Source organism: Myotis nattereri (assembly GCF_964212035.1).
Source record: "Myotis nattereri genome assembly, chromosome: 9".
Lineage (NCBI taxonomy): Eukaryota > Metazoa > Chordata > Mammalia > Chiroptera > Vespertilionidae > Myotis > Myotis nattereri.
In genome coordinates this window covers 33,808,159-33,836,155 of record NC_138084.1, presented here as the reverse complement: position 1 = coordinate 33,836,155, position 27,997 = coordinate 33,808,159, and the positions used below count along the sequence as shown (strand labels likewise).

Sequence of the window (27,997 nt, the reverse complement as noted above, 5' to 3'; positions counted from 1 at the left end):
TGAAAAAAAGAGCATGTAACCTTCTAATTTTATATCTTCTTTCCTTGCTTACAAAGAAATCTGGCTAACAGATAATTTTAGGATAACTCATGGATTGCATCTGTAAATTCACGTTAGTGGTTAGGCTTACTGGCCTAATTTAGCGAGTTTGTTGTTTTTTTCTTTTAATGTAGCAACATCTCTTCCATATTTCAAAAGTCGTCTCTACTCTGGAGTTTTTCTAAGTTGATTAGCAACTGCCCTTCAATTTTATTAGTATTCTTTTCCTTTCATCCACATACAAAGGAAAATTTATCTTGATAATCTCTAATTTATGCTTCCTCATCAGTTAGCATGGCTGTCATTAGAGTGTGACAGTATACTGAATATACAGTTATGCATGTGTAGCATTATAGACAGTAAGGGAAAAGTATCGGAAAATAAATATATAACATTGGAATCAGATATTTAGACTGGGAAAGACCATACATATCACCTAGTCTATAACCTTCCTTTTACAGATTATCAGAGTAGACTTTTTCTTCACATACTCTGAGAAAGTTATAAGGAATTTTATAATTTCATAGTAGGTTGCTAGTTGAATTTTTCCACTGTTTAAATAAATAAATACCTTTATTTATTTTTTAATTATTTGGACATTGATAGCTCTGCAAAATACTTCTCTCATCCCAAACCCTCAGACCCTTTTAACATGTCCTCCCTAAAGAAACAAAATATTCGTACTTTATACCCATTCACAACTAATTTTTAAAAATATGTAAGACTCAAAATCAAATAATATTTTTCTTTCCCAGAACTCATTAGTAATTTTTTATTTCCCTTTAATCCTTACCTGAGGATATGTTTTTACTGATTTGAGAGAGAGGAAGGGAGAGAGAGAGAGAGAAACATTGATGTGAGAGAGAAATGATCTAGTAATTGATCAGTTGCTTCCCATAAGTGCCCCTACCAGCGACTGAACCCACAACCTAGGTATCCCTGACTGGGAATTGAACCCACAGCCTTTTAGTGTATGGGACGACCCTCCAACTAACTGAGCCACCTGGCCAAGGCATGAACTCATTAGTAATTTTAAACCACAATGAAACATACTTAATGGCATTTCTTTTTAAAAATTAGTTTATCATACTATTTTATAAGGGGAAGAAATCAGTTCAAGGCCTTAGAGAGAGTAGAATGTCCCTGTTTCTTAAAACATATGACATTGAAAAGCCCCTTTGCTCCCTTGGAGTTTGTAATTTCCACATTACCAACAGAATTGGCTCCCAGGTAGACTTTCTACTTTATATTAGGCTTGGCTTGGGTGCTTTTGGACTGCAGCAGAAAAACTATGAAGTGTAAAAGGAGGGGTGTGTGGGAAGGGATAATTCCAGCACAAAAGAGGGACGAAGCTGGAATGGAAGTTTTCTGAGCAGCAAAATAAAAACAGCCAAATTCCTAAGACCCCACCTCGTGACAGGCTTGTTTGGGGTAGAAGATGGTAGGGAAACTCCAAGCTGCACTAATTTCTGGATGATGAATACAAGTGTCAGCCAAAATATTGTACTTCATGCCGGAGGCATGTAAACCACTGAGAAGGTTTCCTGGCCAGTCCGGCTAGTTGGTTGGAGCTTTGTCCCATGCACTGAAGGGTCTTAGGTTCGATTTTTGGTCAGGGTACATACATGGGTTGCATGTTCAATCCCTGGTTGTGTACAAGAAGCAACTGATCAGTGTTTCTCTCTCTCCTCCTTTCCGCTCTAAAAATTAAAACAAAACAAAATATATCCTCTGTTGAGAATAAAAAACAACAAACACACAAAAAAACTCAGAAAAACACTAAGAAGTTTCTAAAAATAATAGCTGCAGATGGAAATGCCCTAATTAAATTTTACAGCATGATTCATTTTATTTTATTGTTTATCTTAATTTCTGTTAGTCTCATTAGTGAGAACATCCAGTTTTCAGTAACATTGAGGTTACTAGATCTTTTTTATTCATTGTAAATGTATGTTCATTGCAGATGTGTATAAGTAATATGTTATGGTGCTTGGAATTCCTAATCTGAAATAGAATTCCTGATCTGAAACCCATGGGTCCAGATAAATTTTGGAATGAATAGTCACACTAAGTGAGTTCTCTCTCTCTAAAAAAAAGATCATAAATAAGTTCAGATCAGCTTTGCTATCTACCATGTGATTTATGAAAGAACTCTAGATATTTGGACCTTTTTGGATATAGAAATTGGGTATAAGATATATGGACTTGTATTTGATGTATAATGAAAGGAAGACTAACTTGTATATTTTTAGTAAGAGTTGTCAAATCATTTGGGTCAGAGCAACAGATATGTTTGAATATGCAAAGTAAGGTTTTTAAATTTTATTTTATAGTTAAAACATCTGAAAATATTTTTGCATGCTTTCTTTGTTTACCAGATGGATGGATGATGGCTTAGTAAATGATATCACGCCCAAATTGATAGGAGACAGACCTAATACATACATATACACGAAAGCATTGGCAGAATATGTTGTACAACAAGAAGGAGCAAAGCTAAATGTGGCAATTGTAAGACCATCAATTGTTGGTGCCAGTTGGAAAGAACCTTTTCCAGTAAGTTGTTAGAAATCTTTTAAATAATTGTAATTGAAAATTTTAAAAGAGTTGGCAGTTTTTTATTTAAGAGCAGATGTTATTCACTAAATATGATTGATATGGCAGAGCTGTTTCCATTCATAGAAAAAGTCATATTTATTGGTACTTTTATTTATAATATGTTTGCTTAGGAATGCAGATTCACATTTTAAAAATCTTAATTGGGACTATGATGTTATCTCGATCAAAGGCGATCTTGCCCTATATTTTTTCTTTGTGATTGATGAGCTTGGACTTTTGATACAGCAACATTTGTTGGCTTTAAAAATTATTTACTGGGGAGAAACCAAGATGGCGGCATAGGTAAACACTGGAAATTGCTGCCTCGCACAACCACTTCAAAAATACAACTAAAAGACAAAACGGACATCATCCAGAACCACAGGAAGGCTGGCCAAGTGGAAATTCTACAACTAGAAGGAAAGAGAAAAGCACACTGAGACTCAGAGGAGGTGCGGTGTGGACCTTAAGTGCAGAGGTATGGAGGTGCACGCAGAAAGGGCTGGCAACTGAGGACGCGGCTGTCTTTTTCAATCGGGAGGGAGACACAAGCTCCCAACTGCTCTGAACGCCAGTTCCAGGTGAGTCTCTGGGGACCCAGACTCATACGGGGAGAAACTGGACTGTCTGGCATCGGGCCGGAACACGAGGGCGGCTTTCTCGCAGAGGTGCTTGCAGCGAAACAGTGAGAACCGTGACCTCTTAGGGCAGGGCTGAGGATCAGCCATAGTTGTTTGCTCTGCCAAGTTTGATTCCCCAAGACCCCGCCCCACCCAAGCTGTGTGCAGAAGCTTTTGCATATTAATGCTCTGGCCCTTGGCAATCTAAAATTACTTAACTAACTGCAGCTGGGTCAGAGAGACCCAGAACATCCAAAAGAAGACCCAAGGCCCCACAGCAGCTTGCATTACTTCACAGCTGGGCCTCATCTTGGCACCTCCAAACCCCAAACAAGGAAAAGGAATCTGCAGATCTCTCCATAGCTCTTGCTGGGTAGCCTCAGGAAGAGGCCATATTAGCACCTCCTTAGAGATCCAAGAGCCAGTGTACCCAGTGGTCAGAGGGGGACCATCCAGATTACAACTCCTCAGATCCGTAAGGGACACTATCAGGGGGCAGCCTCAGTGAGCACCAAAGCCTCACTGAAGCAAGTCTTGCCCCAGAAGGGTGTCTCCAGCACAGAAGTTCTCCCATCGTAGACACAGCTGATTCTCACAGCCAATTGGCCTGGAGGTCAATTCCTCCCAGGGTTACCTACAGCATTCAAGGCTTAATTACATCCAGACTGTGCACACAGCCCACAAAGGGGTGCACCAAGAGTGTCCACCTCAGGTAATTGGGGAGGCTGAGCCACTGGGTACTATAGGACACCTAGCACACAAAGCCCTCTATCAACACAAGGAAGCAGCCAAAATGTGAAGACAAAGAAACAGGTCACAAATGACAGAAATGGAGGAAAGCAAACTACTGGATATAGAGTTCAAAACCACAGTTATAAGGTTTTTCAAGAATTTTTTAGAAACCGCCAGTAAATTTAGTGAGACCCTCGAGGATATGAAAAAGGACCAACTAGAAATTAAGCATACACTGACTGAAATAAAAAATATTATACAGAGACCCAACAGCAGACTAGAGGATCCCAAGAATCAAGTCAAAGATTTGAAATACGAAGAAACAAAAAATGCCCATCTGGAAGAACAAAAAGAAAAAAGAATCCAAAAATATGAAGATAGTGTAAGGAGCCTCTGGGGCAACTTCAAGCGTACCAACATCTGAATTATAGGGGTGCCAGAAGAAGAGAGATGGCAAGATATTGAAAACCTATTTGAAGAAATAGTGACAGAAAACTTCCCCTACCTGGTGAAAGAAATAGACTTACAAGTCCAGGAAGTGCAGAGAACCCCAAACAAAAGGAATCCAAAGAGGACCACACCAAGACACATCATAGTTAAAATGCCAAGAGCAAAAGACAAAGAGAGAATCTTAAAAGCAGCAAGAGAAAGGAAGTCAGTTACCTACAAGGGAGTACCCATACAACTGTCAGCTGATTTCTCAACAGAAACTTTGCAGGCCAGAAGGGAGTGGTAAGAAATATTCAAAATGATGAATAGGAAGAACCTACAACCAAGATTACTTTACCAGCAAAGCTATCATTCAGAATTGAAGGTCAGATAAAGAGCTTCACAGATAAGGAAAAGCTAAAGGAGTTCATCACCACCAAACCAGTATTATATGAAATGCTGAAAGGTATCCTTTAAGAAGAAGAAGGAGAAGGAGGAGGAGGAGGAGCAGGAGGGGGAATGGGAGGGGGAAGAGGAGGAGGGGGAGTTGGAGGGGGAGGAGGAGGAGATAAAAATTATGAACAACAAATACATATCTATCTTGTGAATCTAAAAATAAAATGAATAAATAATTTGAACAGAATAAACTGGTGAATATAATAGAATCAGGCATAGAAAGGGAGTGGACTGACAGTTCTCAGGGGGGAATGGGTGTGGGGGGTTAGGGAAGAGACTGGATAAAAATCATACACCTATGGATGAGGACAGTGGGTGGTGGGGGTAAGGGTAGAGGGTGGGGTGGGAACCGGGTGGAGAGGAGCTATGGGGGAAATAGAGGAACAATTGTAATAATCTGAACAATAAAGATTTAATTAAAAAAAATTACTTACTGACTAGTGACCCAGTGCACGGATTTGTGCACATTGAAAGGAAATTAATTAGAAGATGGCCAGTGGGATGCAACTTGGCAAGATGAGCCAGACACACCCTGGAGCCAACCTTCCATGGTTCCTCCCCGGCGGAGTAAGCGGGGTCCCTCCAGCAGGTGGGGTCCCTTGGTCTGGCCTATGGGGATCAGGCCAAAACTAGCTCTCAAACATCCCCAGAGGAGTTCCAGAGTGCAAGAGGGTACTCTGCAAAGTTGCTGTCATACAGTGTGTGGAACGCAAATGCAAGTGTGCAGTAAACCAGATTCGGGGCTGACAGTGCCCCAGCAACAGCATAACCCATGGCCGGAGGTAGACTTGTGCGGCCCTGCGAGGAATCGGGCTCTCTCCTCTCTGGTTTTGGGGTGCATCACCAGAGAACCTTAGCTGCCGAGTCACTGCAGCTTGGCAGTTCCTGCATTGAGCATCTGCCCTCTGGTCGTCAGTGTGCATCATAGCAACCGGTCAGACAGGCAGAGGGACACTTTTATATATATAGATTAGCTTCCCTTGCAGAAGTGAAGGGAATAGAGATGAAAATATTCAGGATCTTATTTTATTTCATTTGCTTTTTAGTACCAAAAGGAGGCAAGCCTTCTAAGAGGTAGATGCTTCCCTGTAGAGATCACAAGCTAAGAAAGATATGAGAGAGTTCTGTGATATATAGGAAAGGAAGGCATTATGGTATTGCTGAATCTCTGGAGTAATAGCAAACATAGATATAAATTAACAGACAAGTTGACTTAGGAAAAACCTAGGTTTCTATGATAGTAAGTGAATGCCTTTTGTTGCTTTGACAATTGTTTTCCTCTGTTTTATTCAGTAATTTTGAGAATAATTTACCAAACTTGAACAGGCTTTGTTTAACAAAAATATTTGACAGGTATAAACTCCTTTTTGTAAAATTCTCCTTACAGAGAATTAGAAGAGTAGGTAACCCCTTGAAAGTTATTTTACTTAGCCATTTGCAATCCCAGAGAAAGATTGCTTCTATTTAAGACGAGGAGAAATAGTCTGACCTGAATCTAGTCTAATTTTTGGTTTTTAGAATAAAATTACCAAATATATGTATGGAGTTGCAGATTTCATGTAATAAATCCCTAGCTTCATAATATTTATAAGCTTCCTACTTTTTTTCTTTTTGGTATTAGGGATGGATTGATAACTTTAATGGACCAAGTGGTCTCTTTATTGCGGTAAGTTCATCTTTTGATTTATTTAATATTCTATACTTTCTTTTGTTTTCTGTATACCTTTATATACATATATGCACTCTGATTTATGTATCTTAAGGTGTTGTTTTTAATTTTAACAAAGGCAGGGAAAGGAATTCTTCGAACAATGCGTGCCTCCAACAATGCCCTTGCAGATCTTGTTCCTGTAGATGTAGTTGTCAACACGAGTCTTGCAGCAGCCTGGTATTCCGGAGTTAATAGGTATATGAGGTGACAATGTTGCTTGTTAAATATATCGTAACTGAGAAGGGAAAACAGAGCTATTGACTAATATTAATCCCTCAATCCTGACATTCCCATATCAATATATAGGGTGTCCCCAAAAATGTATACATTGAATAATTAGGAAGGCAGTTTCATTAAAATACATTTCATTTTCAAAATTAAGCTATCTGCTGTTAAAGTGTGTATATATTTTTTTGGGACACCCTGCATATCAGTTCCAGTTGGCTTATTACAGGCAATAATAGCAAGTGGTCCTGTCAGCAGTAATTACGAGTTAACATGAACTCTCATGTACTAACTATAGGATAGGCAAGTTAATTAGGTAGTAACAATGAACCCACTTCCAACCGATGATTTTTTTTAATCCAAACTAAAGTGTGGTATGAACTTGGCATAAAGAGCTGAAATTTCACAGAGAATTGTTTATATAAATCAAACATGTCACACTGGAGCAGCTTTAATCAACTCATGGAGCCTCCTTTTAAAATGTGGTAGCATTACAGGTAACACCTAAACTTTGAGCTATTCATTAACTTGTTTTCTAATGACTAAACTGCCGTTATTTTTGAAGTCAGTATTTTTTATGTTTTTAAAAAGGGATATTATTATATGAATATATGGTTTCTGGTAAAAGGGAATCAGTTCATGATATTTTCAAATAGAGCCTCTGAAAATGGGAAGGAGATAGGAAGATCTGAGATTATTTGTTGTTTTTCTTACATTTATTTTGTTAATCCTCACCGGATTTTCCATTGATTTTTAGGGAGAGGGAAAGAGAGAGAGAAACATCAATCCATCGATTGGTTGCCTCCTGCACAAGCCCCAACCAGGGCCCCAACCTGCAACTGAGGTACATGCTCTTGACCAGAATTGAACCCGGGACCCTTTGGTCCGCAGGCCAACACTTTATCCACTGAGCCAAACCGGCTAGAGCGTTTTCCTTACATTTAAAAACACACTTCTACTCATACAAGGAAGAAAAATATAAAAAGAAGTATTTTTAAAGTAAAAATATTGGCAGGGGAGGGGAAAAAGTCGTAAATCTTTTAAGGATAATTTAAAAAATGTAGCAAAGGTACCATCCTTATTTTTTCCTACTTGAAATCATGTAAGATTTAGATTGGACAAGTTTGGCTTTTATCTTTCATTGATTTGATCTTTGTTTTTGCAGACCAAGGAACATCATGGTGTATAATTGCACAACAGGCAGCACTAATCCTTTCCACTGGGGTGAAGTTGGTATGATTTTACTTGTGTTTTTGAATATTAGAATAAATCTTAAAGAACTTAAAATATTCTCTGAGTTTTAATGTCAGAATAACCCGTGAGACATTAAGGCCATTGAGTTCCAAATTTAGTCTTATTTTAATTGCCATCTTAAGAATATCTACCAATACTACCTTGTTCTTAATAGTGTTTTCCAGATTTAAAAATATCCTGCTGTATAATCCCACCTTGCCCCACCCTTATCAGACCCTTACTGTTTTTCTGTTGCTATTTGCAGCAACCCTTATAGGTACTTGTGGCATGGAAACAGCTTTTTTCTATCGTGGGCACTCTCGGTGCTGATGTTGCCTGTCCGTAGGCAATAAATAGCAGTAAATAGCACTTCCAACTACAAGAGTTGGTATATCTCAGGAACTAGCTAGTGGCCCAAAGAGTAATAAATGGAGTTAGCAAGTAGGATGGGTACATTTTGCCAAAATAATTTCCACTAATTAATCTATTTAAACTTACAAATTTATAGCGGGTAGTGTGTATGCTAGTATAACTTTAAAGCCTACTGAAATTGAATCATTTTTAAATTGTTAGTTTATGTTTTAAAATTTAAAGTAAAAACATATTTATTGCATTGATTTAGTAATAGGTCTTATTTTACCTTTAATTGAAAAATTTTTGTTATCCTTGTAAATCAATTTTGATTTTATAGTAAATCTTTTATGTCCTTTATCCTAAGGTTTTTCTAGGGCATTTTTATTTCAACTTAAAGATTGGCCATTAGAGCACAAAGGGGAAAAAAAAAATCTAGGGAGATTTTAATTTTATGATAATTATTTAAATAAAGTTCTTTTAATAATTTTAAAACACTTTAAATACGAGGTGTTGTTTTGTAATCTCTCATTATGTTCCAAAGTTCCTTAAAAATTAAGTTGAACACTATTTTTTTAGTGAATATCTCAATATACATTTTCATTGAAGTATTAACATAGATGATTATAGATTTGATTGTGTTGACATTGCATAGACTAAAATTATGGCAGAAGTTAATTTGGGTTGTTTTAAGGTGCTGATGTATGTTAATTTGAGCAACTTAATTATTCATAAGCAAAGGATGATGATTTTTCTTTTTTAAGTAAGTACTATAATAAGAATCTGAAAAGAGGAACAGAAAGAAAGAAGCTATTGTGAGAGGTGAAATAGAGAAAGTGACATTGTAAACTGACATTCGTAAAATATTAAAAGCATTTTTAAGAGTAAATTTTAGCAAAAATTCATCTAAATAAAATTCATAAACAGTGGCAGTTCTAAAACCAATTGAGTTCAGCAGTCTAATACTCATATTCTCTTAGCTACTTTAGAGAGTAGAAAAGTTTGTCTTTTAAATGAGTGAACTCTGACATCTTTGGTAAAATATTTTGCTTTGTAAAATACATGATTTTTTTTCAAAACTTCATTACATGGTTATTATCAAAGCTGTTACACAACTTTTCTTCCTCAGAATACCATGTAATTTCCACTTTCAAGAGGAATCCTCTCGAACAGGCCTTCAGACGGCCCAATGTAAATCTAACCTCCAATCACCTTTTATATCATTACTGGATTGCTGTAAGCCATAAGGCCCCAGCATTCCTGTATGATATCTACCTCAGGATGACTGGAAGAAGCCCAAGGTAATGGTGACTAGCTCTGTCTTATCTGTTCCTCTGACTGTTAAACAACCCTTGCTTACACTAAAATGCCTATTAACTCTGTATTTGTTTATGCTTATAAGGCTTAATGGCCTTTTATGAGTGAGAAGACTTGAACTTAAGATTTTGTCAGAAAAGCAAAGGTAGTGTTGTAATTCACTGTAGTTTATTCTGAAGTTTCGATGATAAGTTATCATGTGCTAAATTCTAGGTCTAACTTTAGGTATTTTTTTCTGAATAACAAATAACATTCAAAATGCTTTGATGCTTATTTTCCCTACAGGATATTATCTAAATCATTTCTTCAAGATGAATCCTTTAAACCAAGTATTCAGGCGCCCCAATATTAAGTTGTATTCCAACAACTTATTGCTTCATTATTGGAAGGGTGTCAGACATACAGTACCTGCATTATTGCACGATCTTGCACTCAGGTTGACAGGTCAGAAACCGTGGTAAGAGGAATAGCAGTAAATACACTATGTATTGGTAAGGTGGTGGAAGCTTGCTGGAGAGACGAAAAGTCGCTAGCATGAGCTTTACCTCTAGAATTACTAACCTGATTAATCACAATCACAATCAGGATGCTAAGACATTTCTTAGAAATTGGGGATATTTGGGAAAACTGTGGTTTCAGCTTATTGGGCCATTGATCCTCCAAAATCCCATAATGTAGGAAATGTCCAACATCAAGGTTGTCATTGCTATTATAAGCTGAAATTGAGCTCTTCTCTTCCCCTTAAAAAACATAGGGGTAGTTTTATAGGGGTTTAATGTTAAATTGTTTTGCTTTAAGTAGATTGTGCAGTTTTATATGAAAAATGTAGGATGCTTTTAGAAAATTGCTTGAATTATCTCAGCTGCCCATTCAGCTTATAATATGTTAATTACAGTTTTTGACTAATTTCCAGGTTGAAATATCATATTTTTTTAAGAAGTTAATAACAAATGGAAAACTTTGTTTTCCGCTAGTTGTTACAGCCTTTCTTTTTGCTTTCCTTTTTTTTTTTTTTATTGAAGCTCCACAAACTTACATAAACTCCTCCTGTCTTTCCCAAAACTATAGTTAAATGTCCCATAAAATATGTTTTAACTACATTGGCATTACAGTGGAGTCTTTGATTGTAGAGTTCAGGATTTGAGTATTTGTGTATGAAGAAGGTAAGGTTCTGATTCCAAAACTTTCATCAGTTGCTCAAAAAGTAAAAGTGAAGTATCTGCCAGTTATAGTGTATCAGGATCTGAGTTACTTGTAGGGATTTTCTGTAGATTCAGTTGTCCATTATGTTTCTAACTTTTTATGTTAATATTGAAATATGTGAGAGGTGTTGAACAACTTTAGGTAAAGAAATACTTAATGGAAAAAAGGCCCACAATATTTCCAAGATATTTTCAAATTTTCTAGAATAATCTGAAAAGTACAATATTTGTCATTGGCAGCATTCTTGTGGCTAAAAAATAGATGTAAATTTATGAGTGATGGCAGTGTATACTTTCTTGATATTAATAAAGTTGTTGCAATTTAGAACAGAGAAGTCACAGCTAGGTCAAAAAAGTAAAACAGGTTAAATATATCACAATGCCTTACAAAAAGGGGGCTTAGTAAACTTAAAAAATGAGTGAGTAACCAAAGTTTATTAAATAATTTACACTAGATGTTGCTACATAGCAAGTCATATAATTAATAGTGGCTTAAAACGGCAGCTATAATTTTATTATTTTCTTCAATTTATTATTTCTCTTAGCCTGTGTTTATAATAGTTGCCTTCTTAACCTACTTTTTGCCCATAAAAGGTTGGAAGCCCCAGGACAGGGATCAGTTTCTGTAAAGGGCTGTATGGTTCCTGTTGCAACTACTCAACTCTGCTGTTAATTGTAGCCTCCACCTTGCAATTACTCAATTAGACATTTACAATTACTCAACTAGATATTCCAAGACAATATGCAATTGAATAAGCATGAGTGTTCCAATACAACTTTTTTTTACATGAACAGGTAGATTTGGCCCCAAGGCTGTGGTTTGTTAATCTTTGATCCAGAGGCCTCTTTTCATTTTGTACTATCTATGTCCCTTTCAGTGTAAACTGATATGATTCCTTTTAAACTTGTGGGTTTCCCATATATCTATTTAAAACAATCTCCATTAGACCAAAGCCATACCCACAGATCTCTTTGAGACATGTCCATCTCTGTCTTGTAGGAAGTTACTATGGATGGGATAACACCCTTACATCTTAGATTCTTGTCTCTTAGATCCTTAGACTAGCCTCTTAGTTCCTGCCTCTTTAAACAGTAGGGCTTCTATAAGACATTTCTGTAAGATCTGGAATAAGCCTTTTGTTAGAAAGTTTCTATGAGGTATGTTGAATGAACTCAAAAAGAGTCTGGAGGCTTTGGCTAGAAATAAACAGTAAAGACTTATTCAAGGGTTTTAGGGTTTACAAACCAGAAACACATAGCTAGGCAATACCCAGAATATTTGGAAGAAGAAAGAAAAGTTTGAAGATTTTATAGTAAAAAGTACACTCTTGAGAAGAATCTGTCCTGCATTCTTAGCCCTAGGATTGGTCCAGGATAGTTATTTGTCAGATATTGGTTGATCTGGATAATGGATGATGTCAGGTGGTCTGGATATGTGACTTTTTCAGGGGCTAATCAGAGATTTGTCTGAAGTTCTGGTTTATGTCAAGGTATTGATGTACAGAAAGTTGATATATATACAGGCATTGACACAGGACTGAAAAGTTCAAATATTAAGCTCCCAGACTATTTAAGACAAGAATAGAATTGTTTTCTCATGCCTCAACCTACTTGATTTTAGTAATTTTGAAGCTTGACTATAGCAATTCCATTTTATTTATTTATTTTTTAAAATATGTTTTTATTGATTTCAGAAAGAGGAAGGGAGAGGGAGAGAGAGATAGAAGCATCATTGATGAGCAAGAATCATTGATTGGCTGCCTCCTGCTAGCCCCCCACTGGGGATTGAGCCTGCAACCCAGGCATGTGTTCTGACTGGGAATTGAACCATAACCTCTTGGTTCATGGGTTGATGCTCAACCACTGACTATACTGGCCAGGCAAACCATTTTATTTCTTCACTGTGTTTTCCTCAGGTACTACCTTAGATCTTTTTGAGGTATTAACCAAAAATCTTATATTTGCATCCTGGATTAGACCCATGCCCAGAAGCCATCTGGGCTCTTTCTACCCTCTTTCTATGCTGCCATAAATGCACTTGAATGTTCTGGCTGATGCTCTCAAGGGTATCAACAATGCCAAAAAGAGAGGCAGACACCAGGTTCTTACTAATCTGTGCTCCAAAGTCATCATCTGATTTCTGACTGTGATGATGAAGCATGTTTATGTTGGTGAATTTGAAGTTATTGATGACCACAGAGCTGGGAAAGTTGTTGTGAACCTCACAGGCAGGTTAAGCTAGTGTGGCGTAATCAGCCCCAGTTTTGATGTCCAACTCTAAGATTTATAAAAGGACAGAACAATCTGCTTCCATCCCGTCATATTGGTTTCATTGTACTGACACCCTCAGTAGGTATCATGGACCATAAAGAAGCAAGATGAAAACACACAGGAGGGAAAATCCTGGGATTCTTTTTCTAGTGGTGTAATGCAAATGTGCAAGTAAAATGCCTCAGTGGAAAAGAAAAAATTCCTGGCTGGCATTTTATTTACTTTTAAAATTATGTTATTTATTGATTTGAGAGAGAGAGAGAAACTTCAGTTTGTTGTTCCACTTATTTATACATTAATTGGTTGCTTCTTCCTGTACCCTGACTGGAGACTGAACCTGCAAACTTGGCATATTGGGATGACACTCCCAAAACTGGCTGGTATTTTCATTTCCTCTAAATACTACTCATACAAATAGTTCAGTTTTTAAATACCACCTTTGCCCTCTTTGAGGAAATCTTGGCTAGGTCATCAAGTTAGGTGCAGTTTCTATTTTTTCATGTTATCATAGGCAACAGTTTTGTTCTTCCATCTCCCAACAATATTTTTGTCCCTTTCCTTCAAGGCCTCAAAAAGCAGGTTCATTTAAGCCCTTTAAGGCTTCCACTGAAATCCTTTTCTTGGTCCTTCCAGGTTTCACCATGGTCTCTTCAAGAGCCTTTTAGATTCTATCACTTGCTCCTAAAGGCAATGCATATTTTAGATTTTTATTATAGCAGCCCCACAATCTTAGTACTAAGATCTGTTCCTGTTATCTGTGCTGCATTGTGAATCACCTCAAACTTAGTCTCCTATGATTTCTCTGGGTCAGGAATTCTAGAAGGGTTTGGCTTGGTGTTTCTGTCCCAGAGTATTTCCAGTGTTTGCAGTCATACAGGAATGAGCAGGTACACTGGAGGGGAGTGGTGAAGGAGAGAAAGGGCACAGAGAAACTATGGTGGCCCGGCATCTTTCTTTCTTCGTGTAGTCTCAGAGCCTCTCCATGTGGTCTCTCCACTTGGACTAGTTTGGGCTTCCTCACATCATGGCAGCCTCTAGGGGAGTTGGACAGCACATGGCAACTGAAGGCTTCAAGGGTGAGTATTCCAGCAAGCAAGGCTTAGAAAGCTTCTTCACCTTTTCTTACTACTCTTGGAAATCACACTTTCATTTTCACCTCATTCTGTTGGGTATAAGGTACCTTCACCTCTTGATGGGAAGATAGTCAAGGTGATATTATAGGTGAGCATGTAGGATGGGAGATATTACAGCTACCTTTGGAAATTAAAATCTGCTGCAAATAGGAAACATTCAAAGGAAGAACCTTGAAGTTTGCCCTGTGTGAGGCTTTCAAATCAGGAATTATCCTTGACCTCTGGGAGCTTATAGTCTAAAAGCAAAAAGAGACATAAAGACTTTTTAGTTAGGCGATTTTATTAATGTTAAATACAGTCTTATAGTTAATATTATTTAATTTGTTCAGATGTATATTGAGCAAGGCACTGAGCTTTATATCTTATATTGGGGCCTTACTACTTCTACTAATTAATGTTAATCATATCATTAATGGTGTTCATGTCACTCATTTACATTAATCTGAGTGTCAGCCAGATAAGTATAATTCAGACATGCATCATAAGAATCCTGGTTAATACTCTGTAGGGACTAGGATGTATAATATTACATGTAGAAGTTGTATAAATTATTCACTCTAGCTCTTGAAATGTAGCTATTTCATCACTGCTCAAAATGACATTTTTAAAAAGTGGTTCCATAGTCTTATTTTTGGTTTATTTAGCTTAACTCTTTAGCTTAACTTCAATGAGCTTAATATTTTTTAATCTGAGGACAGTTTTGCCCCCTTCAGGGGACATTTGACAATATGTGGAGATATTTTCAGTTATCCCAACTCTGGGGGAGGTAGTGGAGACCAGGGATGCTGCCAAGCATCTTAGAATGCACAGGAAAGCCCCACCAAGAATTATCTGGCACAAAGTGTCTAGTCCTGGACTAGATGACCATTAAGATCTTGTTCTACTCTAAAGGATTGTGATTGATTAATTTTTGCTGGTTGTCATAATAAAGAATAAACAAGTACTCAGACTATATAGGAAAATATAGTGCCACCCTTACGCCAAGAGTGATGGTGCAAAGTTGTGATTTTTTTTTATCTGCCATAAGTTTGATAAATAATAGTCTATGAACTTTACAAATTTATGGCCTTTCAAATTTTCTTTTCCCACCCCAATTTTTTATTGTAATTATTTTTTAACGACTGAATCAGTGATTGGTTTTAGGGTAATTCTGTCACTTGAATGAATTGAAGACTAGGTGAGAATTGTCAGTGCAAAGAGGTTAGGAAGAAAAACTTTAAGCTATATGTTGGAAAACCACATTAACCAAATATGTTTATGTATGTGATTCAAATATACTATACTGGCTGTGATAGTCCATATTGATTTAATTACAGATTTCTTGTATCTTTTTGTTGTTTTTTAGAAAATTATATAATCTCTTATTTAAAAGCAGTATGTCTTCTTTTTTTCCACCAAGTGCTGTCTATCTTTAGGAACTATTTTTGTCCAAATACGCCTTTTGAGGCTCACTAATTCTTTTCATGTATAATGGAGGTTTTGTAATTGCTTTCTTGCATGAACTAGTTTTTCTTTACATAGTCCATGCTACCTCATTTTATTTTTTTCAATATTCTGGATTCAGGATATCTTTCTAAATGTATTAAATTTGTCATCAGAATTGCTTAGCTAATTATGTTACTGTTTTGATTCCTCCATACCCCCTCATTTCTAATGTTCTAATTTCCCCCCATTTCTAAAGTTCCTGATTTTGGGACTCTAAATTATATATAATGCTAATCCTTATTGTGGGACTATAAATTGAGGGATTTTTTTTTTTTTTGGTAATTCTTCACAAATTATTTTTCTATTTATCAGAGGTTAGGAATTTTTGGTGTGTGTTTTGTTTTGAAAAGTTCTTTCTTCCCTACTTATCATTGGTAATTATTGTATAGATGTTACTGCTCGGGTTAATGTTATGATATCAATGACTTATAGTAAGCCATGATATTTAAAATGACAGGTTTAATGATTAGGGCCTTTTGCCCTTTTAAAAAGAAACAAAGAAAACAGTATCTCACTTCCTTATTTCTATAAGGATGGATCTTGGGGATTTGGGAAGGTGAGTAAATATTTCAAAAAGTTTTCAGCATGAGTCATTGATTTCATAGCACAGCAAGATGATCAAGAATGGTATTTGTCAGTGTTAAAGAGAAAGTTATTTAAAGATCTATATACAGAAAGTTGACTAAATGGCAAATGAATATTTCTGTATAATGTAATATAGAATGTTATGAATTCACAGGAAATTTTAGTAAAATGTAGTTTAAGGAACAAAAAGCAAGGGAATTCTAATTGAATCCATTATTATTTAGTATTATATATAGAAAATTTGACCTTTTAAAGCATTGTATTTCCTTTGAAAATTAATTTCATGTATCAACAGAACTTTAGGTAATAGTAAATTCATTTGCTGTTGCTTAAAATTTTTTTTTTTTACATTTTGGATTTATGAAATAATCTTCCAAGATACAGAAATATTCTTATTGCTTGCTGGTTGGTACACTTATTGAATTACATATTATGATTTTACTGTCAATGTCTCAATTTACAAACTGGTGCCATGGGTGGTGATGAGATTTTTTTTCTAATCTATGCAGAATATGAATCTGTCATTTTCTTATAATACAGGATGATGAAAACAATAACTCGTCTTCACAAAGCTATGATGTTTCTTGAGTATTTCACAAGTAATTCTTGGGTTTGGAATACTGACAACGTCAATATGTTAATGAATCAACTAAATCCTGAAGATAAAAAGGCAAGTATTTTCTGTTTTATATTAGAAAATAATTAGACAGCCATGAGCAACCTGAGAAATAATTGGATATTTTTCACAATCATTATGCAACAAGAAAGTCATTGATTTATTTATAGTCTCATTAAAAGCTTCAATCGTAATTGTTGGTGATGAAATAAAATTGCTCTACCTTAGAATTTATAAGGTATTTAGATGTGGCAGTATGATTTGGATTTACAGTATGATTGAAATGTTCATTCATTTTTTTCTTTTAATGTCAGGTTGAAAGAGAACTTTAGCTTCTTTATGCATTTCCCACCCCCCAAAAAAACACTTAGTTTTCTTTGAATTTTGAGAAAAACCTTCCCTCAGAAATTGTTTTTCACATACTCTTTTACTTTTTATCATTCCACATTTCTTCCTCTCTGTTAATTTGAAACTTTAACTCTTCATGTGTATTCTTTTTGAGGTTACCTTAGATATTTTAATGTGTATACCTAACAAAGTCTAAATTAAGCAATTTCTATAGCCTCTTCATTAATGAGTAAATTCAGGACCTTACTAAAATGTTTTATCTGAGATCTTTCTTTTAGCTTCCTTTCTCTTCCACTTCTTTAAACATTTTTTTTAAATGCCTTATTTAACTCAGTATATCCAAAACAATATATATATAATTTGAATAAAAATTTAAAGATTACTTAAAATTTTTAAATTACATAAAGGATAGTTTACTTTGTATTTCTCATACTGAGCCTTCGAAAACCAGTGTGCATTTTACACTTCACAGCAATTCGGGCTAGCCATATTTCACATGTCCATGAGGTGCATGTGGCTTCTTGTGGCTACCATATTGGATAGTGCAGATTTAGTCCATTCTGCTGGTTCGGCATGACAGGTTCTCAAGTGTGCTGTCTCTCTGCCCACTTCTGTGTGTGCTAGGTTTACTTCTTTTTCACCCTTGCTCTGAGGATACAGCTTTTTGGATTCTTACGTTTTTGCAGGAATATTCGATAAGACTCCTTAATTTATGGGGCTGTAGGCTTTAAAGCCAGTCTTCTTCTCTTCAAAGCACAAGGTCTAAGTCACTAGGGTCCTGCAGATTGGCTCAAGTTGAAAGATTTATGGCTTCTGCTGATTCCATACTCCCCGCCCCCCTTGCCTTCCCACCTTACACTATACATTCCAATGCACAACGTAAAATGCTGAATGGATGATTAGAAAATGAGCACTCAGGTGAAGAAATAGAAATTACCCCCAGAAGATTCCCCTTATAATCTCTTCCAATCACTGCCTCCTCTCTCCTGATCTATTGTGAATTTTTACACTGTTAGTGTTATACATTTTTAACTTTCCACAAATTATGATATTTTTTTCATTCTTTTGCTGATAGACATTTGAGTTATTTTCAGTTTTTGGTTATTGGGAATAATGCTTCTATGAACCACATGCACATATTTGTGTAGGATATCTGTCTAACTGAATCAAAAGGTATTCATATGTTCAATTTAGTAGATAATGCCAAACAGTTTCCAAAGTGGTTGTATTAATTTACCTCCCAAGTGACAGTTATGAGAATTCCTATTAATCCACATCTTCTCCAACATTTGGCATTTAAAATTTTAATTTTAGCCACTTTGGTGGTGTGTAGTGGTATCTCAGTGCATTTCATATTACATAAAAGGCTTATGTAGACATGCCAAAAATGTCAATAATCCTATTGAAAAATGAGCTAGAGAGATGAACAGTTTATAGAAAAAATAATTCTTAAATTTTTTTTAACCATATGAAAAGATAAACTCACTCATAAAAATGAAAGTACAAATTAAAACTAGACTGAGATATTTACTCCTTAGCAGATTTGCAAAAAATGCATTCTAGCCCTAACCGGTTTGGCTCAGTGGATAGAGCGTTGGCCTGCGGACTCAAGGGTCCCAGGTTTGATTCCGGTCAAGGGCATGTGCCTTGGTTGCGGGCACATCCCCAGTAGGGGCTGTGCAAGAGGCAGCTGATCAATGTTTCTCTCTCATCGATGTTTCTAACTTTCTATCCCTCTCCCTTCCTGTCTGTAAAATATCAATAAAATATATATTTTTTAAAAAAATGCAATCTATTAACATACTCTGGTGAAGCCTTGGGCAAATGGGCGTTTTCCTACATTGCTGTTAGAAATGAATATCTTTTTCCATCCTTTTATTTTCAACTTTTCTGTATTCTTATCTCTCAGTTATTTCTCTTATAAATAGCAGATGGATTTTTTTTAGTCTGACAATTTTTTACCTTTAATTGGAAGATTTAATCCATAATGTAATTTCTGGTAATTTTGAATTTAAATCTGACTCAGTGCTTAAAATTTGTCCCACCTGTTTTGTTTTTTTGCTGTCTTTGAGATTATTTTTATAGTTGTGTATTTTCCCACTTGTATTAGTAACATACAAATTATTAATTTTTATGCTGTTTTCGTAGGTTACTCTAGAGATTACAGCATCCTTCCCTAATTTATCAATGTCTAATAAAATACTGATAATTCCAGCTTTTCTTGCAAAATGCTAGGACTAACACCTATCTGCTATTGCTTTTACATATGTTAATTGTGTATGTGTTATATGCCTCATAACCATTATTATTATAGTCTATGCAATAAGTATTCATTATTCTCATTGCAGTCTATGCAATAAGTATTCATGTATAGATTTATCAACGTAATTGTTTTTTTCTTTCTTTTTCCATCTCAGATGTCAATCTGGAATCATTTTCATTATGCCTAAAGAATGCCTTTCAGTATAATTTTTCTAGTGTGGGTTGTTTAAAAGATATTTATGCTGGTGTAGAATACTGTGTCAGCAGTTTTCTTTGAGCACTTGGAAAACATCTCATAGTGTTGGCTTCCCATTTTCTTTTGAGAAATCAACTGTCTTTCTCTTTTACTTTCAACAGTTTTACTCTGACATGCTTAGATGTGTGTGTGTGTGTGTGTGTGTGTGTGCATATAGTATATTGTGAGTTTTGAATCTGTGCCTTGATGTCTGATTATTTTTTTGAAAATTTCCAGCCAGTCTTTGGTTCCATCATTTTTCACTCTTCTGTGGGAATCTAATTACACTTTTGTAACAGTTGATTTATGGTAGCTTTTTTTGGCTGGGGGGGTGGGGGGGTGTGCTAGAACTTAGTGTGTTCAAATAAGTAATGGTATATAGTGAATAGTCTGTTTATCCAAATGTATGGAGCACTGAGTAGTGCATGGCCCTCTCATTTTGTTATGAAATACCATTTTTATAAGGCTGTTTATTCTAGATTTGCCTACCCTTTTCATCAAGATAGCCAAATTACTGTTGTTTAACCTCCTAAACCAGCTTTCATAACATTCTTTTTCCTGATGTCAGTAATATTCTCTAAGAAAATTAATCTATATGGTATGCAGGATATTCAAGAAGAGAGACACTGTAGATACAAACTGGAAATAAATAAATATATGTATAAATATATCTGAGGAATACATAAATCTATTTGGATAATGGAATTCTGTCTTTTTTGGGGTGGGGAGATGTTGCAGGCATCTCCTCACACTTGATACACTCTTTAAATGCTAGCCTGAGTTTTCAGATTATTGTCTCAAATGTTTCTGTGTTTAAGGGAAGGTATGGAATAGGAATAAACTTTTTGTGAATAGCAGTAAGATTTTAAAAGTTAATACTGTAAGCATTTTGTAATCATGTCATTTGGAATTAGCCTTTAGAAAAACTATGAATTTTTGACTAGTTGTGAAAAAAATTAAGAAAGTAACCAGTAATTTTTTTGTTTATGTAGACCTTTAATATTGATGTAAGGCAGTTACATTGGGCAGAGTACATAGAGAATTACTGCATGGGCACTAAGAAATATGTTTTGAATGAAGAAATGTCTGGCCTCCCTGCAGCTAGAAAACATCTGAACAAGTAAGTTTTACATGGGTTTGATTTCCTTTTGTCTTCTTTATTAAGGTGGTGTTTTGTTTTTTTTTACAGTAGTGTTTTTTTGTTATTTTTTTTTTTTATAAGCTGGTATATTGAATAGAAGATATTGCTAATAATCTGTCGTATTTAGGAAAAGTTCTTACCTTTGGACTGCAACTTTGGTAGTATTGATTTAGCCTAATATTGTTGAAACTTGATATTTTCGCCTATTTACTCTTCCTGAACACTATGTGTAGGTGTAATTTAGTTGTTTTTTGTTGTTGTTGTTTAATATATTTTTATTGATTTCAGAGAGAAAGGTAGAGAGAGAGATAGAAACATCAAAGATGAGAGAGAATCATTGACTGGCTGCCTTCTGCATGCCCCCCACTGGGGATCAAACCTGCAATCTGGGCATGTGCCCTTGGCTGGAAGCGAACCCAGGACCTTTGAGTCCATAGGCTGATACTCTATCCACTGAGCCAAACGGCCTAAGGCTGGTGTAATTTAGTTTTAAAAATCGCTATTATCATTTATTATATTGCTATTGAAGAAGTAAATATATTAGGAGAAAATAAAAATCTATTTTAAACTGGAAGTAATTTATTTATTTTATGTTTTTTTCACCCTACTCTATCTTTGGAAGAGGAAAATAGATATACTAATACATCATTTAACATGGAAATTTTGTTTGTTTATAAAAGAGCTATAATTATTCCCCTTAGTCTTTTATAAAGTAACTAGAGGCCCAGTGCACGACATTTATGCACTGAGGGGGGGGGGCGTCCCTCAGTCCGGCCTGCACCCTCTTACAGTCTGGGACCCCTTGGGGGATATCCGACTGCCTCCGAGGCGGGCTGTGCTCGCCTGCTGTGAGCTCAGCTTCTGGCTGAGTGACGCTCCCCCTGTGGAAGTGCACTGACCACCAGGGGGCAGCTCCTGCGTTGAGCGTCTGCCCCCTGGTGGTCAGTGCATGTCATACAAACCAGTCATTCTGCTGTTCAGTCAATTTGCATATTATCCTTTTATTATATACGATACATACAGATTGTTTAAAAAACCATCCACACAGAAAATAGAAGAGGAAAAATCACTGTTAATCCATCATTCAGAAATGCTGTTAAAATTTTAATAGCGGTCTATTTTAGTAGTAGTTTAGTGAATACCATGTTTTTAAAATAAATCTTTATGTTCAGATTATTACAGTTGTTCCTCTTCTTTCCTCCCATAGCTCCCTTCCACCCGGTTCCCACCCCACCCCATGCCCTTACCCCCCTCACTGTCCTCGTCCATAGGTGTACGATTTTTGTCCAGTCTCTTCCCTCACCTCCCACACCCCCTTCCCCCTGAGAATTGTGAGTCCACTCCCTTTCTATGCCCCTGATTCTATTCCATTCACCAGTTTATTCTGTTCATCAGATTTTTTATTCACTTGATTTTTAGATTCACTTGTTGATAGATATGTATTTGTTGTCACTTTGTTGTTCATAATTTTTATCTTTACCTTTTTCTTCTTCTTCCCCTTCTTAAAGAATACCCTTCAGCATTTCATATAATACTTGTTTGGTGGTGATGAACTCCTTTAGTTTTTCCTTATCTGTGAAGCTCTTTATCTGACCTTCAATTCTAAATGATAGCTTTGCTGAGTAGAGTAATCTTGGTTTTAGCCTCTTGCTATTCATCACTTTGAATATTTCTTGCCATTCCCTCTGGCCTGCATGGTTTCTGTTGAGAAATCAGCTGACAGACATATGGGTACTCCCTTGTAGGTAACTAACTGTTTTTCTCTTGCTGCTTTTAATATTCTTTCTTTGCCCTTGGCATTTTAATTATATGTCTTAGTGTGGTCCTCTTTGGATTCCTCTTGTTTGGAGTTCTTTGTGCTTCCTGGACTTGTAAGTCAATTTCTTTCACCAGGTAGGGGAAGTTTTCTGTCATTATTTCTTCAAATAGGTTTTCAATATCTTGCCTTCTCTCTTCTTCTGGCACCCCCGTAATTCAGATGTTGGTACGCTTGAAGTTGTCCCAGAGGCTCCTTACACTATCTTCATATTTTTGGATTCTTTTTTCTTTGTTTTTCCGGTTGGGCATTTTTTGCTTCTTCGTATTTCAAATCTTTGACTTGATTCTTGGGATCCTCTAGTCTGCTGTTGGACCTCTGTATATTATTATTTATTTTAGTCAGTGTATGCTTAATTTCTGATTGGTCCTTTTTCATATCCTTGAGGGTCTCACTAAATTTCTTGGAGATTTCTACAAGATTCTTGAGTAACCTTATAACCGTGGTTTTGAACTCTATATCCAGTATTTTACCTTCCTCCATTTCTTTCGTTTGTGACATGTTTCTTTGTCTCCACATTTTGGCTGCTTTCCTGTGTTGATAGAGTGGCTTTGTGTGCTAGGTGCCCTATAGGGTCCAGTGGCTCAGCCTCCCTAATTACCTGAGGTTGACACTGTTGGTGCACCCCTTTGTGGGCTATGTGCACAGTCTTGTTGTAGTTAAGTCTTGATTGCTGTTGGTATCACTGGGAGGAATTGACCACCAGACCAATTTGCTTTGAGGACCAGCTGTGTCTACAATGGGAGAACTGCTGTGCTGGAGACACCCTTATGGAGCAGGACTTGCTTCCGTGGGGTTTTGGTGCTCACTGAGTCTGCCCCTTGAGTGTGTCTCTTATGGATGTGAAGAATTGTACTCTGGTATGGTCTCACTCTGACCACTGGGTACACTGGCTCTTGGATCTCCAAGGAGGTGCAAAGTCAGCCACTGCCTGAGGCTACCCAGCAGGAGCTACAGAGAGGTCTGCAGATTCCTTCTCTTTGTTTGGGGTTTGGAAGTGCCTAGATGAGGCCCAGCTGTGAAGCAATGCAGGCTGCTGTCTAGGCCTTCTTTTGGAAGCTTTGGCGCTCTTTGACAAAGCTGCAGTTTGTTAAGTTTTAAATTGCAAAAGAACAGGCCATTCATATGCAAAAGCCTCTGCTCACAGCTTGGGTGGGCTTGTAAATTGGGTGGGGCAGGGTCTCAGGGAATCATCAGGATGGAGCAAACCGCAATGGCTGCCAGTCTGCTGTGCCTCGGAGAGGTCCCGGGGTCTCTGTGTCTTGTGGCCCGGTGCAGGAACAATGATCACTGCAAGCACCTCTGCGAGAAAGCCGCCCTCGCGTTCCGGCCCGATGCCAGACAGTCCAGTTTCTCCCCGTATGAGTCTGGATCCCCAGAGTCTTGCCCAGAACTGGAGTTCAGAGCAATGGGGAGCTTGTATCTCCCTCCTGGTTGAAAAAGACAACAGTGTACCCAGTTGTCAGCCCATTTCCACGCACGCCTCCGTACCTCTGCACCTCCTACCAGCTTCAGTGTGCTTTTCTCTTTCCTTCTAGTTGTAGAATTTCCACTCAGCCAGCCTTCATGTGGTTCTGGATGATATCTGTTTTGTCTTTTAGTTGTAGTTTTGATGTGGTTGTGCGAGGCAGCCAAGTATAAGTGTGTACCTATACCGCCATCTTGGTTCTTCCTCTTCCCGTGAATAACATTAAAAAAAAAAAGATTTTAGAGAGAATGGAAGAGGAAAGAGAGAGAGAGAAACATCTCTCTCTTTGTTATTTCACTTATTTATGCATTCATTGGTTGATTCTTGTGTGTACCCTGACCAGGGATAGAACCTGCAACCTTGCTGAAACAGGATGACACTCTAATCAACTGAGCTACCTGGCCAGGGCCTAATTAATATATTTTTATAACAGTTTTCAAGATTTTCACGTTATTATTCTTGTGCTTCCAACTCTATGAGGCTTTGTAGGGCAGTTAGTTGTATAGATGAGGAACTGAGGTTTAGGGAAATTGAGTTTGCCTAGGTCATATTGTATTAAGTGGCAAAACAAACCATGACCTTTTGAGATGTAATTCAAAGCTCTTGTCTACACCAATTGTTCACACGTTGTAGTCCCGTTTTACCCTGCCTGTTGAAGTTAATGGACTGTATGTAACATTACTGCATACCTAAAGATTTGCATTCCTTTTTAACACCATTAAAAAGCATCTGAAGTGTTTTGAAACAAGAGTAAGATAATGTACCTGTTACTTTGAGAATGGCAAGTCCTCCTATCTAGAGCTAGTACCATGTTTCATTCTTGAATGAGTTCTTGGTCTTTGGTCATGTGACTATCAGCTATAATGGAAGGAGTAAATTCAGTTTCCTGACAACTTGTAAGCAGCTAAAGATGTCACAAAAATGTTTATATTGTTTGTAGGATGATGTATGTAATGTACAAACCTTTTTAGTTTAAAGGAAAAAGTGCCAAACACATAAGGGACATGTCTGTTTTACCTCCAGTGTACTTGCTGCCTAGCACAGTACTGGGCACACAAAAGGATGCTCAATACCTGCTGAATGAATAACTTTGCATCCCAAGTATACTGTTATAAAAAAAAGGTTTGTGTTATTCGTTGTTAATAGAGGTAATACATTGTTTGACAGACTGCAGTCAGGTGACTTTTGCTAACTTTCTAACTTAAGGATTTTTAATTAGTTTTTTTTTTTTAAATATATTTTATTGATTTTTTACAGAGAGGAAGGGAGAGAGATAGAGAGTTAGAAACATCGATGAGAGAGAAACATCGATCATCTGCCTCCACATCTCCTACTGGGGATATGCCCGCAACCCAGGTACATGCCCTTGACCGGAATCGAACCTGGGACCCTTCAGTCCGCAGGCCGACGCTCTATCCACTGAGCCAAACCGGTTTCGGCATAATTAGTTTTTAAATAAATTTCAAATTAATATGGATTTGAGTTTTATGTTAAAAACTGAGTATTGACTATGTGCCATCCAGCAATATTTTATTCTAGAAAATATGAACTAATAGGTCTCTTGATTTGCTTTCAGGTTGAGGAACATACGTTACGGTTTCAATACTATCCTTGTGATCCTGATCTGGCGCATTTTTATTGCAAGATCACAAATGGCAAGAAACATCTGGTACTTTGTGGTTAGTCTGTGTTACAAGTTTCTGTCATACTTCCGAGCATCCAGCACTATGAGATACTGAAGACAAGAATTTAGCATTAGAACATCTATGCATATGTGGTGGTCTAAATGCACAAATGTAAAATGTACTTAAGTCATCTCACCTTTTGTCAAGATATTAAATCATCTTAGATCGGAGTGTGGAGTAAATTATGGTACATTTTATGTAACATTTTAATGTTTATGCTCATAAAAATCTAGTGAACACACTGTGGTATGCTAGCTCAAATCTGCAATAGCCACCAAAACCATGACGTAATATTTTGATCCCTTGGGAAAAGGGGTGGGGTGAGGGTAGGAGTGGGGATATGGGAACACTGACCAGTATAACTGTGCAATTCTGGAACATATTAATTAAAATATGCCTTAACATACAGTGAGTTCTAATTTTTAATATTTAGTGCAATGGAAAGCATTTATTTGGAAAGGAATATTACCTAAGTTGGTAGATATTTGATTCTTCAGTGTTTGATTTTTTCATCAGTTGAAATTTTGTTAAAATTATAGCCAACTTATTTTCACATTATCTTGTAAGTGATTGAGTGGTCTCAGATATGAAAGACATGTTCTCATTTTTCTTTCTCTGACTAGAGGTCTGATGCATATCATTTTCCTATAAGCAATCAGTTGCTTTCATAATCAGAAGGCTATATATTCTAAAGATCCCACTGGATCTAAATGGGTTTGAAAATCCATATTAATATATGCTATGTGTTTTTTTTGAAGGGAAATTAAAATGAATTAAATAAGACTATTAGCATCAAAAAATAGGAATACAATTTTCTTGTCCACATAATGACCAAATAAGAATTAATCCTGTGAGATGTTCATGTTTTGAAGCTGGAGGATTTCTTAAGACTTTGGCAAATGGGTGCTGGCGGGGTTGGGGAGGGATTCACCATACTTGTGCTCTCCTCCCTTTATAAATGTTTTTAATGAGACTTTAAAAAGGCTTATGCTGTCTTTCCAATGAAAACTGAAAGTGCATTATTATGGAAAAATGTTTTTGCAGGTAGATATAACATTAAGAAAATATTCTCACATGTGTTTAAACACATACTAACTTTTGACCTTGAGAACTGAATTCCCACAAGAAAAATAAAATAATGCATAAAATAATGTGTATCAAATTAAATAAAGGACTTTATTTACTTACCACATAAAGTAGCAAACTGTTGAATGAGTTTGAAGATACCATTTATTTTTTCTGCATGTGGTTTTAGCTTTAGAAAGAAATGCACTATAGAAACAAGTAATAGCAAGAAAATTAATGTATATTTTAATGATATATTATAATTCCCTTTAAACCTTAATAGTAGTTAACTCTCCTTACTGTTTTATATTTTGTTGAGCAAATTGACCAGCATAACATGTTTTAATTGAGCTGATCAAGTTGTACTATATTTAAATCAACAGTATATCTTAAATATGTTTAATGAGGTCAGTTCATAATACAAAAACTTACATAGAACTTTACATCTTAATTTTCTTTGTCAGTTTAAATGCAATGTATAAGAAGTTTATTTTGTTATTGTGAAAAAATGAAATGTAAAGGAAACCCCTTCCATGCAGGTGTGTAATCTTGAAAAGGAAAAATGCTTCCATGTTGAAGCCACATTTTCTGTAGTAAAACTTTAAAACATTATTTTTAAAGAAATATGTATGTAAATATGCATATGTATATATATATTCTTTGGGATGACACTGGAGTCTCTGGTCTAGGACCATACCTTGTATAAGGTGTGAGAGACCATGACAGTGTCTAAAGATGGAGTAAAAGACAAAAGCCTTTGATTTAAAGGGGCCCACATAATCAACCATAGGTGCTCTGTACATTTAGAGCTCCATCTCGTAAGTGTGTTTCCCTAGTGTGTCGAGAACATGCTCACATTTGTATGATTTTTACACTTTTGCCGAATATACTGAGAATCAGATGAATTGTCTTTGTATCTTGAAAAGATTCAGTTACAATTTCAGCAGGCATGTGAAATACATATGGGCTGTATG

General features: G+C 36.4%; 1 protein-coding gene and 1 pseudogene across 5 annotated transcripts in view; both read left to right on the top strand.

The window, feature by feature from the left end:
* Window positions 1–27,526, top strand: part of FAR1 (fatty acyl-CoA reductase 1) — a 65,276-nt gene extending 37,750 nt beyond the window's left edge. For 3 of the 4 annotated variants that reach the window (XM_081098878.1, XM_081098880.1, XM_081098881.1), the window contains 8 exons: window positions 2,418–2,595; window positions 6,496–6,540; window positions 6,662–6,780; window positions 7,976–8,043; window positions 9,524–9,695; window positions 16,928–17,057; window positions 20,841–20,968; window positions 25,850–27,526. In XM_081098878.1, the coding sequence (XP_080955004.1) occupies window positions 2,418–2,595; window positions 6,496–6,540; window positions 6,662–6,780; window positions 7,976–8,043; window positions 9,524–9,695; window positions 16,928–17,057; window positions 20,841–20,968; window positions 25,850–26,012 (1,003 nt within the window). In that variant the 3' untranslated portion in view covers window positions 26,013–27,526. Of the gene's footprint in view, window positions 1–2,417; window positions 2,596–6,495; window positions 6,541–6,661; window positions 6,781–7,975; window positions 8,044–9,523; window positions 9,696–9,996; window positions 10,169–16,927; window positions 17,058–20,840; window positions 20,969–25,849 lie in introns of all 4 variants that reach the window. The other variant, XM_081098879.1, reaches the window with a different exon arrangement.
* On the top strand, window positions 10,866–13,334 carry LOC308524682 (small ribosomal subunit protein uS8-like; annotated as a pseudogene). The gene is made up of 2 exons: window positions 10,866–10,874; window positions 12,891–13,334. The product of its transcript is annotated as a small ribosomal subunit protein uS8-like (transcript).
* Window positions 27,527–27,997: the final 471 nt, after the last annotated feature.